Source organism: Platichthys flesus, chromosome 16 (genome assembly GCF_949316205.1).
Source record: "Platichthys flesus chromosome 16, fPlaFle2.1, whole genome shotgun sequence".
NCBI classification, from domain to species: Eukaryota; Metazoa; Chordata; class Actinopteri; order Pleuronectiformes; family Pleuronectidae; genus Platichthys; species Platichthys flesus.
In genome coordinates, this window is record NC_084960.1 from 562,939 (window position 1) to 576,053 (window position 13,115).

The 13,115-nt window shown below is 45.0% G+C and overlaps 2 protein-coding genes across 3 annotated transcripts; one reads left to right on the forward strand and one right to left on the reverse strand.

The window, feature by feature from the left end:
- Window positions 1-845: 845 nt before the first annotated feature.
- On the reverse strand, window positions 846-6,509 carry LOC133971058 (trafficking regulator of GLUT4 1). Of its 2 annotated transcripts, none has more exons than XM_062408246.1 (5): window positions 6,426-6,509; window positions 4,141-4,375; window positions 3,763-4,052; window positions 3,291-3,423; window positions 846-2,898 (listed from the first exon to the last, which is right to left on the reverse strand). In XM_062408246.1, exons 2-5 carry the CDS (start codon window positions 4,334-4,336, stop codon window positions 2,882-2,884), a joined length of 636 nt encoding a protein of 211 aa, XP_062264230.1. In that variant the 5' UTR covers window positions 4,337-4,375; window positions 6,426-6,509; the 3' UTR covers window positions 846-2,881. The 2 variants fall into 2 exon arrangements, with proteins under 2 accessions (XP_062264230.1, XP_062264229.1); XM_062408245.1 differs by having other exon boundaries at window positions 6,305-6,509.
- A 2,941-nt stretch (window positions 6,510-9,450) lies between these two features.
- Window positions 9,451-12,938, forward strand: LOC133971053 (zinc finger protein 358-like). Its single transcript, XM_062408235.1, has 2 exons — window positions 9,451-10,048; window positions 10,726-12,938. Exons 1-2 carry the CDS (start codon window positions 9,856-9,858, stop codon window positions 11,691-11,693), a joined length of 1,161 nt encoding a protein of 386 aa, XP_062264219.1. The 5' UTR covers window positions 9,451-9,855; the 3' UTR covers window positions 11,694-12,938.
- Window positions 12,939-13,115: the final 177 nt, after the last annotated feature.

Here is a 13,115-nt window from a genome sequence, read left to right on the forward strand (position 1 = left end):
AACAACCCGCTCTCTCTCGTCCTAGAAACAGCCCCCCCCCCCCCATGTCACATTACAACACCAGCAAAATAAAAGCACAGGACGTTTAGCCAAATAAAACATGATGAGTGATCGAATTTCATTTGTAAAACCTGAATGGAGATTTTATTTCTACTGTATTCATAAGCATGTGCTCACTTCCTGTAGGTGTGTAGAGCTGAGGCCTAATTACTGATCTTATTTTTCTGTGTGCCACAGATCGATGAGGTTTAACGCTCAAGACATTCACAGACTGTAGATTTATTATTTGTCTCATTTTAAACCCGTGAGTCAGAACAATGTGATTTTAATATTTGAGGTTTTAACAGAGTTCTAGCAGCTGCAGCACATTTTGAAATCCGTCACGATTCAGGAGGATTCATGAATCCACAGACTTGGAGGAGTTTGTATTGGACTGGAATTTATTCCCTTCAATCATCTTTGATAAACGTGAATATAGTGATATAAATGTTAGTTTAAGGCATGCACAGGCACACTCCAGTGTGTGGAGCATAAACAGGAGGTGACGGTTCGACTCATGCTTACAGCATTTAAAAAGAGCAAGCAGGAAGCAGGTTATAGCGAGCTGTACAAACAGTAGATCACCATGTCGATACAAAAGATCCAGAGGGATGAGAATAGAAATATAAAAATACAAAGTTCGGGTAACCAGGTCTCAGAAGAGCTTTTACAAAGGAGATGAAAACCAAAGAAAAGTGTCATTTAAAATACAGCTTCTACCCGGAGTGACCAGGAGACGTGAGGAGGAAACGAAAAGTTCTGTGAGAAGATTCATCCGGTCAAAGTTTTATATTTCTGTACTGTAGTTACAGTGTCAGTTGAATATTTCCCCGACAGCTCTTCACCTCATCATGTTTCAGATTCTCTCTTACGGTTGAATCAATAACTCGATGGAATATTCAGAACAGACTGAAGGAAGAAGTTCAATAAAGTTCAGCAGAGAGAAAATGTATAATATGTGTTCATAATTATTTCTCAGCTGCTTTGAGATCGAATCAGACGCCGACTTCACCGAGAGGGAGAGAATTCCAAAAGCTTGATTTGTTACTGATTGAAATTGTTTTAGTTTTATCTCAATATCATTCAAATGACTGATGATTTAAATTTACCTGATCAATCTTCCTCAGAACTTTTAATTTCTTCATGTAACACAATGGAAGTTTTATATAATATACATGTATACACACATATATACATATACACTACAGCAGTTTTTCCATGTACAGAAATTGTGCAGAAGAGTTGAAGGCAGACGTCTGTATAAATGATAAAACCCTGTTCATTATAACATGATAACGATGTTTGAGGTCCAACAGTAACACAACAGATCCAAACAATAGTTGTAACAGTCAGTTCAAATCATCAGACACGTGAGGCGACTCTGAGAGGCAGCGCAAGCAAAACGAGTCCGAGCAGAACTCAGAGAAGCTTCCCCGACACGGAGCGGAGCTTCGTTGCATAATTGTGATTAGTAAACATGCTACATACATGAGGAGGTCAGCTGCAGGCGTAAACAGCACCGCCATGACCACGCCCACATTCATCTGAAAAGCTGATTCATTCTGAAACAAACATCGACATCATCATTCTACACAAATTGAATGGATGTGATTTTATATCGTGTTTAATCCTCAAGCGACTTCGATGAGGTCAACGCCTAGCGGCCGTTTCCATGTCATGTGACGTGAACGCAGAGTGACCTCAACCAACCCCACCAGACTCCACTAAACTCCACCCGACCTCATCCGACTCCACCCAACCCTACCCGGCCCCACCTGACCTCAGCTCAACTCACCCAGCCCCACCCGGCCCCACCTGACCTCAGTGACTCCGTCTGATTGGTGCAAAGTTCAAACGTTGAGTCACTCAGCAGCAGCGACATTTTCTTAAACCCACAGTTTGTGTGTGAGTGGATTGTGGGTCAGTTACTGTTCACAACAATGAACACTGTTTATTTACAGAGTGCTACTCAGTTAGCGCTCGTGCTAAATGAGGCTACGTTGGATGTAAAAGCTTGTTTTAATAAATACTGTAAACATGCACAGGGCGGAGGAGGTGAAGCCCTAATTTATATGTTCACAACACGTGTGTTAGTGACACACACGTTAAACACAGCTTATGTGAGTGTACCGCTGGTGCTAGCACAGCTAATGTGAATAAAGGAAGTGAAATATTCTCAAAGCGTTTCAGAGATGGATCCTCACGTTAGCTTTTGAACGAGTTTCCAGTCGTACATGTAGTGGAAGCATTTTGTGTTGATGTATGAAAGTAAACATCCTTTTTTCAGAGCAGCTGACGTCAGGACATGAGTCTGTGTGATCGACCACCAGGGGGCAGCACTGGTCTGCCTCGGTGGTTGTGCGGTACAGACGACGTGTCAGTGCGTTTGTCTTTTTCTGTCCTTCGTTCAGGTTGAAGAGACAAACAGTTCATCGCTTCAGGTTCGGATTCGTTTGGCTTCAAAAAGTGTAAAACACGTCCGTCAGTTCACACGATGTCCGAACTGTGGCACGAGATTCATTAACACATCAGTGGACACGGACCCAGTCCATGCCATGACAACAGATGGGACAGAGTGAAGCGAGAGGAGGTTTGATGAGGCGTCCAGCAGGGGGCGCCGGGGTCGGGCTGGTTCGTTGGAGGTGTCGTGGGTAGAGCGTCAGGTGGAGCATGCTCATCGTGCAGCGAGAAACAACAGCAAAGAACGGAACAGATTTTTATAACTCGTTTTTCATCCGGTGCTGGAGCGTGAAAAAGGGGCGGGGCTTCAGGAACGAGAGGAAACGAGAAGTCCAGAAGTCGAGAAGTCGAGAAATCCGTCTGACTGCTGACGCTCGTCTCATTAGGACTTTAATATCACTGCAGTGAGAGAGAGGGGGGGGGGGAGAGAGAGAGAGAGAGAGAGAGAGAGAGAGAGAGAGAGAGAGAGAGAGAGAGAGAGACATTTAGAAACTAAGGTTGGATAAACATCAGATTTGTATTTGCTTTTTTTCATTCATGCAATTATTTTAACCATATTAAAAAGATATTAAACTGATACGAGACAACAAGATGGACTGAATGCTTCTGTTCAGCTGGTGAAGAAACACTGGAAACTTGGTTTAGACTGGAATTAAAATTTCAACAGGAATCAATCAGATTATTAAGAAGCTCTGACTTTAACATTCTGGAATAATTTCACTTGCTGAGTTTGAATTAAATAAAGTAAATTAATTTAGGTTGAAGAAGTCAAAGAGCCTGCAGTTCCTTACAGCCCCAGTTGAGGGCGATGGCTGCAGCAATGATGGCGATTCCTCCCACGATGGAAACCACCGACAGGATCATGGCGTTCCGGCCCAGACGACGAGCCCCGTCCAGGTTCCCCTGCTGGAGACTGTTCCTGGACTGAGACCAGAGAACAGGGATCTGACACCTGACTACAAGTTACAAACAAACACAATGTTGTCTGTTGTGTGTGTGTGTGTTTGTGTGTGTGTGTGTGTGTGTGTGTGTGTGTGTGTGTGTGTGTGTGTGTGTGTGTGTGTGTGTGTGTGTGTGTGTGTTTGTGTGTGTGTGTGTGTGTGTGTGTGTTTGTATGTGTGTGGGTGTGTGTGTGTGTGTGTGTGTGTGTGTGTGTGTTTGTGTGTGTGTGTGTGTGTGTGTGTGTGTGTGTGTGTGTGTGTGTGTTTGTGTGTGTGTGTCTGTGTGTGTGTGTGTGTGTGTGTGAGCCCTCCACACTGGTACCATCACAGAGAAGGTGAGTGCTACGATGTTGATTGGCCACAGGGGGCAGAAGCAGGACAGGATGGCGAGGATCAGGTAGTCCCTCGGCTTGGACCCGTCCACCGGGCCCTCTACGAAGCCGCTGGGCCGGCGGGTGAGCGAGGGCCGGGGCGAGCCCGCCACTAACGAGCCGGACCGGCTGCCCAAGCCCGAGCGCCCGTTGGCGTGGCCGCCCGGCTTGGCGTGCAGCATGGGCGACACAGAGGACACTGTGGGGGAGGAGTCGACCAGCGCCGGAGCGACTCCGTTACCTGGAGGAGGAGAAGAAGAACGAGGGACCATTGAGTTTTTGATTCAGGTTCATTTGAAGGAAGAGAAGAAGAAAAGACATTTTATTACTGGTGTCCATGTGGTCGCTGATCACAGTCAGGTGCTCCATGGCTCCGCCCTCCTCTCTCATCTCCTCTGCCGCTGAGGAGGCGGCTCTCTGCTCAGCTGGTTGAGAGGTCACGGGGGCGTGGTCTGCCTGGCCGCCCTCTGGCTGCGTGCTGATTGGCTGCTGTGTCTCCTCCATGCTGCTGGGACTAGTGGCCATGTGATGAAGCTGCGTGTTGAAGAAACGTGACGGCTCGCTCTGGAAAGGAAGGATGACATCACGTGGTTTTTCTTATGGATTCTGTTTGAAGTCTCTGTACACGACAGAGCAGTACCACCGGAAACCATCGGAGGCAGAGTTGCCAAAAGGAGCACGTCAGTTTCTTTTTGACAACGTGTCATCATTTCCTTTTTTCTCTTTCTAACGTTAACCTCCTGCATCGACGCCTCAGAGGAATGAGTGAGAAATTCATCCAGAAATCCTCATAAATGATTTTGTCTTGATGCAGTTTCATGTAAAATCTTTAAATGAAAAGTTAACGACCACAGCCCATTGTGTGTGGAGCAGCTGCTGCTCTCTGGCTCCTGCTGGTGTGTGGCTGGTGTGTGCTTCCTGTGTGGGTGTCGTGATGTTACGAACTTCAGATGGATGTGAGTGACGGTGTGGACGATAGACTGCAACAGAGGAAGACTCCTCTGTGAATACCACAGTCACCATCGGATGATGACTGGTTCCCCTCGGTCGCCTCCAGGGAGCAAACACTGCAGCACAACTGGAAGAGCTGACAGAGCCAACGGGTTTTCTTACAGAGCGACGCTCTCTCTGACGCTCTGCATCTCTTCATGAAACAAGATCCTGGTCCTCAAAGATCCTCTGAACAAACCTGCCATCCAGAAAAGACTTCACAACTAATGCAACATCTGTCTCTGTCTCTGTCTCTGTCTTTCTCTCTCTCTCTGTCTCTCTCTCTCTCTATGTCTCTCTCTCTGTCTCTTTCTCTCTCTCTCTCTCTCTCTATGTCTCTCTCTATGTCTCTCTCTCTGTCTCTCTCTCTGTCTCTTTCTCTCTCTCTCTCTCTCTCTGTCTCTCTCTCTGTCTCTGTCTCTCTCTCTGTCTCTCTCTCTCTCTCTCTGTCTCTCTCTCTCTCTCTGTCTCTCTCTCTGTCTCTGTCTCTGTCTCTGTCTCTCTCTCTCTCTCTCTCTCTCTGTCTCTCTCTCTCTCTCTGTCTGTCTCTCTCTCTCTCTCTCTCTCTCTCTCTCTCTGTCTGTCTGATGTTCTCACATTAGATATTTTCGCAGAAACTAGAATGTATCTCATTAAGACGGAATTTTTTTGTGAAGAGATAAATATCATATTGTTATAACTAGATGTGAACAAAAAATCACATGAAGATGTTCTCATCTGAATTTTCTGTATATCTTGTGTAGCAGGGGGTGGCCTCAAGGACACTGCCAATCTTCACCGATTGGATGGTACTAGCTGTCAATCACACTGTGGCACTCACCCCCCAACAGAAGTAGATTTATTTTCGATAGACTTCCATAGAAACTACCAGTGGAGTCGCCCCCTGCTGGTCAGGGAGAGAAGACAGGTTTTAAGATCTTCAACACTGGCTTCGCTTTCAGCACCCGGAGTCTATTTGTGTTTTAATTTCTGATTTATCTTCTAATTTGCTGCTCAACTTAATATTTAATTAGCAAAATATTTGATAAATTAAAACATGTATAGTGGAAAAGTATAATTTTTGCTCATGTATATTTTGCACCTTGAATATTAATTTTTTTAGATTTGTATGTCGCACAAAACAACATTTCTTTGTTGATTTTATTATTACGTTTTATTCTGATTAATATGTCTTGTGCTTCATTTGGAAGACAAAGCCAGTTCTCGACTAATAGGACACATCTGGTTCTGGAGGAAACACCAACACGACAGTATTTTATACATAATTGACACACACTGATGCTTGAGTATGTCTCGTATCATTTCACACACACAAACACAGAGACAAAGACAGACACACACATACACACACACACACACTCACACAATATAAATGCACCAAATGCATCGCAGGCAGACAAAGGAAAAGGGTTGAATCCAGATGGAGGCAGCCCGACACACCCACAGAGGATCAGCAGCACATGTTCCTCACACATGTGAAATAAAAAGACCAGCAGCTCTCACCTGCTCCTAGTCCACAGGAAGCTGCAGGCTGATGCTCATCTTCTCTCAGAGGGAGAAACAGGCTTAAATCCTGACACCGAATCAGATCTAAACCAAATGTGAATCACGACTCAGTACAAACCTTCAGAAGGTGGAGGAGCAGCTCTGCAGCAGTTTAATGTTTCATTTGTGATGCAGAGTGGAGGAGTGTCCTGCCGCAGCTCTGGTCCTCTGCAAGAGGTAAGAGGGGAGGGAGGTGTGTGTGTGTGTGTGTGTGTGTGTGTACGTGTGTGTGTGTGTGTGTGTGTGTGTGTGTGTGTGTGTGTGCTGCAGTAATTGCAGTACAGTCACTGCTGTTCGTGTTCCACAGGGTCAAGCTGACTGGAGCTAATGGCAGTTCCTCTCAAAACAATTCAAAATAAAAGCCTAGATGAAGCTCTGCAGGGTTCTGTCATTAAACAAGCCCCCCCATTACATTTGTATTTCCACCTGCAGTGGGTAACAGCGATGCTTTTATTTTGAAGGCAAATGTGCCAATGTCCTGTGTAGTGTTGGCTGAACACCGGAAACGCACTGAACCTGTTTCTGTCCCATCCTGAGGTTTGTGCTGACAAAGTAAAATCAAACAATGCAGCATTAAAAAGTCTTATTTCTATCATTATCATTTATAATGACATTGTCACCCATGTCAGTGTGGATGTATCATATATTACAGCGTTTGAAATGCATTATGTAATAAATGTGATAACACAAAACAAAAGAAACTGTCTCTTCTTCCTGTTTGATTGGGATTTGAATGTATAATATTTTGATGATTGACCTGAGAGTCGGTCAACGCACCAACTGCGACCGATACAGCTTTACATACCACCAATTATTAAGATTATTATTGTTTGTATTTTGTATCGTAAAATGGATAACTAGATAAGAAGTCACATTTATCTCTTCAGACCAACACAATGCACATGACGCCACCAACAGAGACCACGTGATATTAAAACCACAGAAGTTTTAAATATTTATTTGATTTAATATTTTCTTCTCTAGTCTTGTGTTCTAAGTTTTATTACATTACATGTCATTTAGCTGACACTTTTGTCAAATGTACTTCCATTTTTAGTATACTCATCATTTATGAGGGGCCACTTAGATGGGTCCTGGTGGGCGGCGGTGGACGGTGACTGAGGACTGGAGTGGCGTCTGGTCTGGATGGTGGACCGTGGTCCTGCTGGCTGCTGACCATGGGCTGTGATGCAGCGGGACTGCTTGGCATGTCATGTTGGGGTTGTCCTTCGGGATGTCTACCCTCATCAATGCTGCTAGAGACTTTAATCTTGATGATGTTTCCTTCACTTGACATCTGTTGACTTGTGTCCGTCCTGGGAGACGGGTCCTCACATGTGTCTCTGAGGTTTCTATGTATTTGTACCTGTTAAAAGGTTTTTAGTAGTTTGTCCTGAATCTTGTTGAGGGTGAAGGACAGAGGATGTCTCACCATGTTGAAGCCCTATGAGATGAATTGTAATTTGTGAATATGGGCTATAGAAATACAATTTGATTGATTGATTGATTGACTTAGGGGTTCAGTATCTTGCCAAGGACACTTCGGCATGAAGATGGGGAAGAGTGGGGTTTGAACCTGCCATCTTCATGTTGGAGAACGCCCGCTCTGCCCCCTTGGCCACACCGCCACATTCGTGCACTGTTTTCACTTTTTATAAATACCCATACATCTGCTGAAGCATTATTCTTCAGGCTTACTATGTAAATCTAATGCAGTTATAATCACCTTAAAATATTTGTATTGTCAATTTCTCCATTAGCACAAACGTCTTTAGACTTGTAGTAGTTCTGGTGACTTCACTGCGGTGACCTTAATCTTGACCTATTTTGAACTTTTATTTTTCTTATGTTTATATCCGTGCATCCATTGTCTGTGAATATATCTATGTGAATATTGTAAACATAAGTGATCAGACATCAGAGAGGCGGTGGACTAGTGGCAGAAACCTGGACTATGGGCAGAGAAGGTCTCTGGTTCGATTCCTCGGAGAGACAACAAAAGACGAACCTGGATTGATCTGTCCAAAAATCCAAGAGTCTCCCTACCCTGTCTAGTGCCCCTGAGCAAGGCACCTTACTCCCCCAACATCTGCGCCCCGAGCGCCGTACATGGTCGCTCACTGCTCTGTGTGTCCTGCACCAGATGGGTCAAAAGCAGAGGTTACATTTCCCTACCTGCATGAGTGTGTCTGTGCATGTGTTTGGGACTAATAAATGTATCTTAATCTTAATAATACAATAAGGAAACAAAGAGCTTTTACTTTGGTCCATGTATCATCTGCTCACAATGAGGAGGCGGGATTTATGAGTCATACTGAAGCCAGTCACCAGGGGGCGATCAAAGGGAATTGTCATGTCAGGCATCTTTATCAGATGATAGATAGATAGATAGATTACTTTATTCATCCCCGAAGGAAAATTAAGTCGTCATAGCAGCCGGTACATTTGAATACAATAAAATACAATACAATAGAATAAAATATAAAATATTGCAGTAGAAAGAATAAGAACAGAAACACAAGATAAATAGGTAGATAAGGTGCAGTGGCAGATGATGGTAATAGTACTGATGATATGATGGTAAATGTTATTGTTAGACAGTATATAAAAAATAGTACAGTATATATAGTATATATAGTTTGTGTTTAGTCCTTAATCCTGGTTGGTGTTTCCGGTAGTGTTTCCGGTCGGTTTGTTGTTGTGGCCATAGATAGATATATATAAAGTCTAGATGTCTCGCCCAACAGAGTCGAAGGTCTGCACATGGCGGCCATCTTGCCACAAGCAGCTCGCCCACCCATAACATTGTATTGTAGTGGTACGTACTTTTTAAATAACCATAACTTGCTAAATTCTCAAACAATTTTTAAATTGTTTGGTTTGTTACAAACGTCAGAGATGTAGTTATGACACTGCATACTTATGAAAAATTATGTTATTTTCTAAAAAATAGAATAATGTTATATAAAGGTACAAGATTTCCCTTTACAAATATACATCAAGAATTGTTTCTCATTTTTTTTATTTAAAAAGTACATATACCACTACCAAAACAATGTTATGGGTGGGCGAGCTGCTTGTGGCAAGATGGCCGCCATGTGCAGACGTTCGACACCGTTGGGCGGAAACTCGGATGAGACATCTAGCCTTTGTATATATATATATATCTATGGTTGTGGCTGGTGTTTCCGGTCAATCTGTTGTTGTCGCTGGTGTTTCCGGTAGTGTTTCCGGTCGGTTTGTTGTTGTGGCTGGTGTTTCCGGTCGGTCTGTTGTTGTCGCTGGTGTTTCCGGTAGTGTTTCCGGTCGGTTTGTTGTTGTCGCTGGTGTTTCCGGTAGTGTTTCCGGTCGGTTTGTTGTTGTCGCTGGTGTTGCCGGTAGTGTTTCCGGTCGGTTTGTTGTTGTGGCTGGTGTTTCCGGTCGGTCTGTTGTTGTCGCTGGTGTTTCCGGTAGTGTTTCCGGTCGGTTTGTTGTTGTCGCTGGTGTTTCCGGTGCAGCAGCGGATCACGATGAGCAAACTGCCGCAGCTCAGCTCCATCCTGTCGCAGCGGCTCGGCGCGCTGCTCCGGGACGTCCTGGACGTGGTGGAGGACGCGGTGACCGAGTACCGGGAGGAGGCGGCCAGGACCCGGCGGGAGAACGACAGCCTGCGGAGACAGCTGCGGGACATCCTGCTGCTGGGGACCGACACCGACTGGCTGAGTAAGGCCGAGACACCACAGCCCGGCCCGGACTGCGTCGAGAAAAGAGCTTAGTTTAGATTCACGAAGAGATTTAAGGCAGAAAACTGATGTTAAACACAGACTTTAAAGTTTCCGACGTTCGTTAAAGATTCTATTCGTCATTCGGCTTCTTTTAAATTAAGCAACTTTAAAGATTTTCCGACTTTTTATGTCATTTTCACGTTACTTCCGTTTTACACCAGTTTCCAGCAGGACGTAATTTAGCTTCCGAAAACGCACGTGTTGTTTTGTTGTTGTTATTCCATTATTATCATTTGTGTGCTTCTAATAAACCATCGTGTGACAGTTATTGTGGAGAGGAGCTGGATCCAGATTCTAAACAAACTTCTGTCCTTGTTTCAGGTTCAGATTCCTTTATTGATAAGCTATATTTTCATTATATATTTAATATTAACAAATTAAATATATATTTTCCCTCATATCTGAATGTGTGAACAAAAACAGTTAAAACTAAAATCTTTATTGTCAACACGATATCACAGAAGCACCAATTCAGGACGATCTGATTATATTTGGGAGGTCAAAGGTCACATTGACCTTGCATGAATTTATAATGAAAAGGAACTGGTTGATTCTCATGTTCCAGTTCCTCTCAGGAGGATTTTAATTGGTCTATTTGTTTCTCTGTGGTTCCAGGATCCAGGTCCAGTCTCGGTTTGGAGGCTCCTGAGCAGCAGCTCACGGGTCCAGATCCAAGGCCGCGCTCAGAGGAGCCGGACTCCTCCCTGAAGCAGCCTCACAAGCACATCGTGTCCGTGCAGCTGCTGTCCGTCCAGAACCGAACGCCCCCCAGGAAGACTCTGCTCCCCAGGAACCAGGACCCCGCTGAGGCCTGGGAGCCAGAGCTGAAGCCCGATCCTCAGCAGGAGGAGAGCAGCCAGGCGTCACCACGTCCTCGAGACTCCACCTTCAATCTTCCCTCCGCCTCCGCCGCCAAAAACCACGTTGAGCTCCCAGCGTGCAGAGAAGAGCCACGAGTTCCTGCTGTGATCAAAACGGAACCTCAGGAGTTCAGCGTGAGTGAAGATGAAGGTCACACCGAGGACGGGTCGAAGCTCAGTACCACAGACACAGACCGGGCAGGCCGACATGAAGCTCGTGGAAACAAGAAGCCCTCTCAGGACAGGTTAACGGCTCCGGCTGATGATGGAGCACTAGCTGGTTATCACTCGGAGCTCGTCCATCGCTGCCCCCGCTGTGGCGAGGCGTTTGGCCAGGCTAACAGTCTCCGCCTCCACCTGGAGCAGAGACAAAAGCCCTACGCCTGCGACTGGTGCTGCAAGTCCTTCGCGCAGTCGGCCGACCTGCGGCGCCACCTGCGCACACACACGGGCGAGAGGCCGCACTGCTGCACCTTCTGCTCCAAGAGCTTCAGCCAGCGAGGAAACCTGCGGCGCCACCTGAGGATCCACACGGGCGAGCGGCCGTACAGCTGCCCGTTCTGCTGCCGCACCTTCAGCGACGGAGACACCATGAAGAAACACAAGCGCACACATTCAGGAGAGAAACCCTACCGCTGCGTCCGGTGCTCCAGGACCTTCACCACGGCCAGCGGCCTACAGATTCACTTAAAGAAGGACATGTGCCTCGTGGCCAACGCCTGATTGGACAGGAGGAAGTGATGCTGCTGGGACGAGGCGTGTGGCTGCAGTTGAGGGGGGGGGTTGCACGCCGCTGAAAACAAAACCCTCTGTGCAGATGAGATGTTTCCTGTTGTGTTTTCCTAGACACACAAACACATCGGTCTTCATTGGTTGGTTTTCTGCCTCCTTCCTGCACGAGCGTCTGACTTGGGAACTCGTCTGATTGGTTGAAAGGACAGATCAGGCAGCCAATGAGTGAGCAGGAGTCATTTCTTTGCATTGCTGTGGATCGGGACGAGTTGTGCTTCTCGGCAGCTTCACAGCTTTACTGACTGATGCTGTTCAAGCCTTTGTGTTAATTTATTTATATTTATTTTTTTATGTCAACTAAACCCTGGAGAGGATGATTCAGCTGAAATGAAAAGTGATTTGAAGGAAAAAAGTTTGACTGTAACTTGAGAATCGAGGAATATTTCACATTTTCTTTCTCACGACTGAAACGGAGGGAATCTGTTTCTCCTCAGCTCAGAAATGAATCTGTGTACAGGATGATTGACAGTAACGTCTCTTTAACTCTGAGTTAGTAGAAGAAATCTTTCCTATAAACAGGAAGACGTCACTGTGAACTGAGTTATTCTAGTTTCTTGGAATAGCAGTAACTATATCTGCTCTGTATTATGGATTTTAACATTATGAATACGTTTCTCTGGGTCTGATCACGATTTGTTAGTGTAAAACTAACATGAACTGGGAAACAGCAGAGTGACCACTAGAGGTCAGTGGTGTCCCTAATATAATGTTGACTCGGTGCGTGTGTGCCTGTGTGTGTGTGTGTGTGTGTGTGTGTGTGTGTGTGTGTGTGTGTGTGTGTGTGTGTGTGTGTGTGTGTGTGTGTGTGTGTGTGTGTGTGTGTGTGTGTGTGTGTGTGTGTGTGTGTGTGTGTGTGTGTGTGTGTGTGTGTGTGTGTGTGTGTGTGTGTGTGTGTGTGTGTCGTCTTCACGCTGATGAAGTCCTGCTTCTGGCTGCTGCTAAGTTAAGATGAATATTATTTATTTTGTCAGAGTTTGACGACTGTGAAGACACATGAAGGAGTCACAGTGTGAATGTGTCCATCGTCTCTGCAGATTGTCTCATTTTCAATATTTTGTAATCATGTAAAACATTTTGTGTTTTTAGGCAAAATAAATGTTGAGTGAAAACGCGTGCATCTAAACTATTGATTAATTTAAGTGGCTGGTTTCAGTTTGATTATGTAAAATATATACATCCTAGTACATTTACATTGAAAAGAAAAAAGTAAGGATATATATGGTATATTTATATGTCAAATCTTACTAAATGTATAAGTAACATTATGATTACAAGTATGACGTTTTGCAAAGTGCTTTAATTTAACCATCAAATCATTTATAGGTGAAATGCTTCTTGTTGTAGTTCTCTTTT

What these genes read in the sequence shown, in the direction of transcription:
- LOC133971058 (XM_062408246.1), bottom strand. Translation starts at nt 4,336, where the DNA reads ATGGCCACTAGTCCCAGCAGCATGGAGGAGACACAGCAGCCAATCAGC. An exon ending in CAGCGACCACATGGACACCA is followed by an intron (nt 4,053 to 4,140) that starts GTAATAAAATGT and finishes CTCCTCCTCCAG; the next exon opens with GTAACGGAGTCGCTCCGGCG. An exon ending in CACTCACCTTCTCTGTGATG is followed by an intron (nt 3,424 to 3,762) that starts GTACCAGTGTGG and finishes CTCTGGTCTCAG; the next exon opens with TCCAGGAACAGTCTCCAGCA.
- LOC133971053 (XM_062408235.1), top strand. Translation starts at nt 9,856, where the DNA reads ATGAGCAAACTGCCGCAGCTCAGCTCCATCCTGTCGCAGCGGCTCGGC. An exon ending in GACCGACACCGACTGGCTGA is followed by an intron (nt 10,049 to 10,725) that starts GTAAGGCCGAGA and finishes CTGTGGTTCCAG; the next exon opens with GATCCAGGTCCAGTCTCGGT.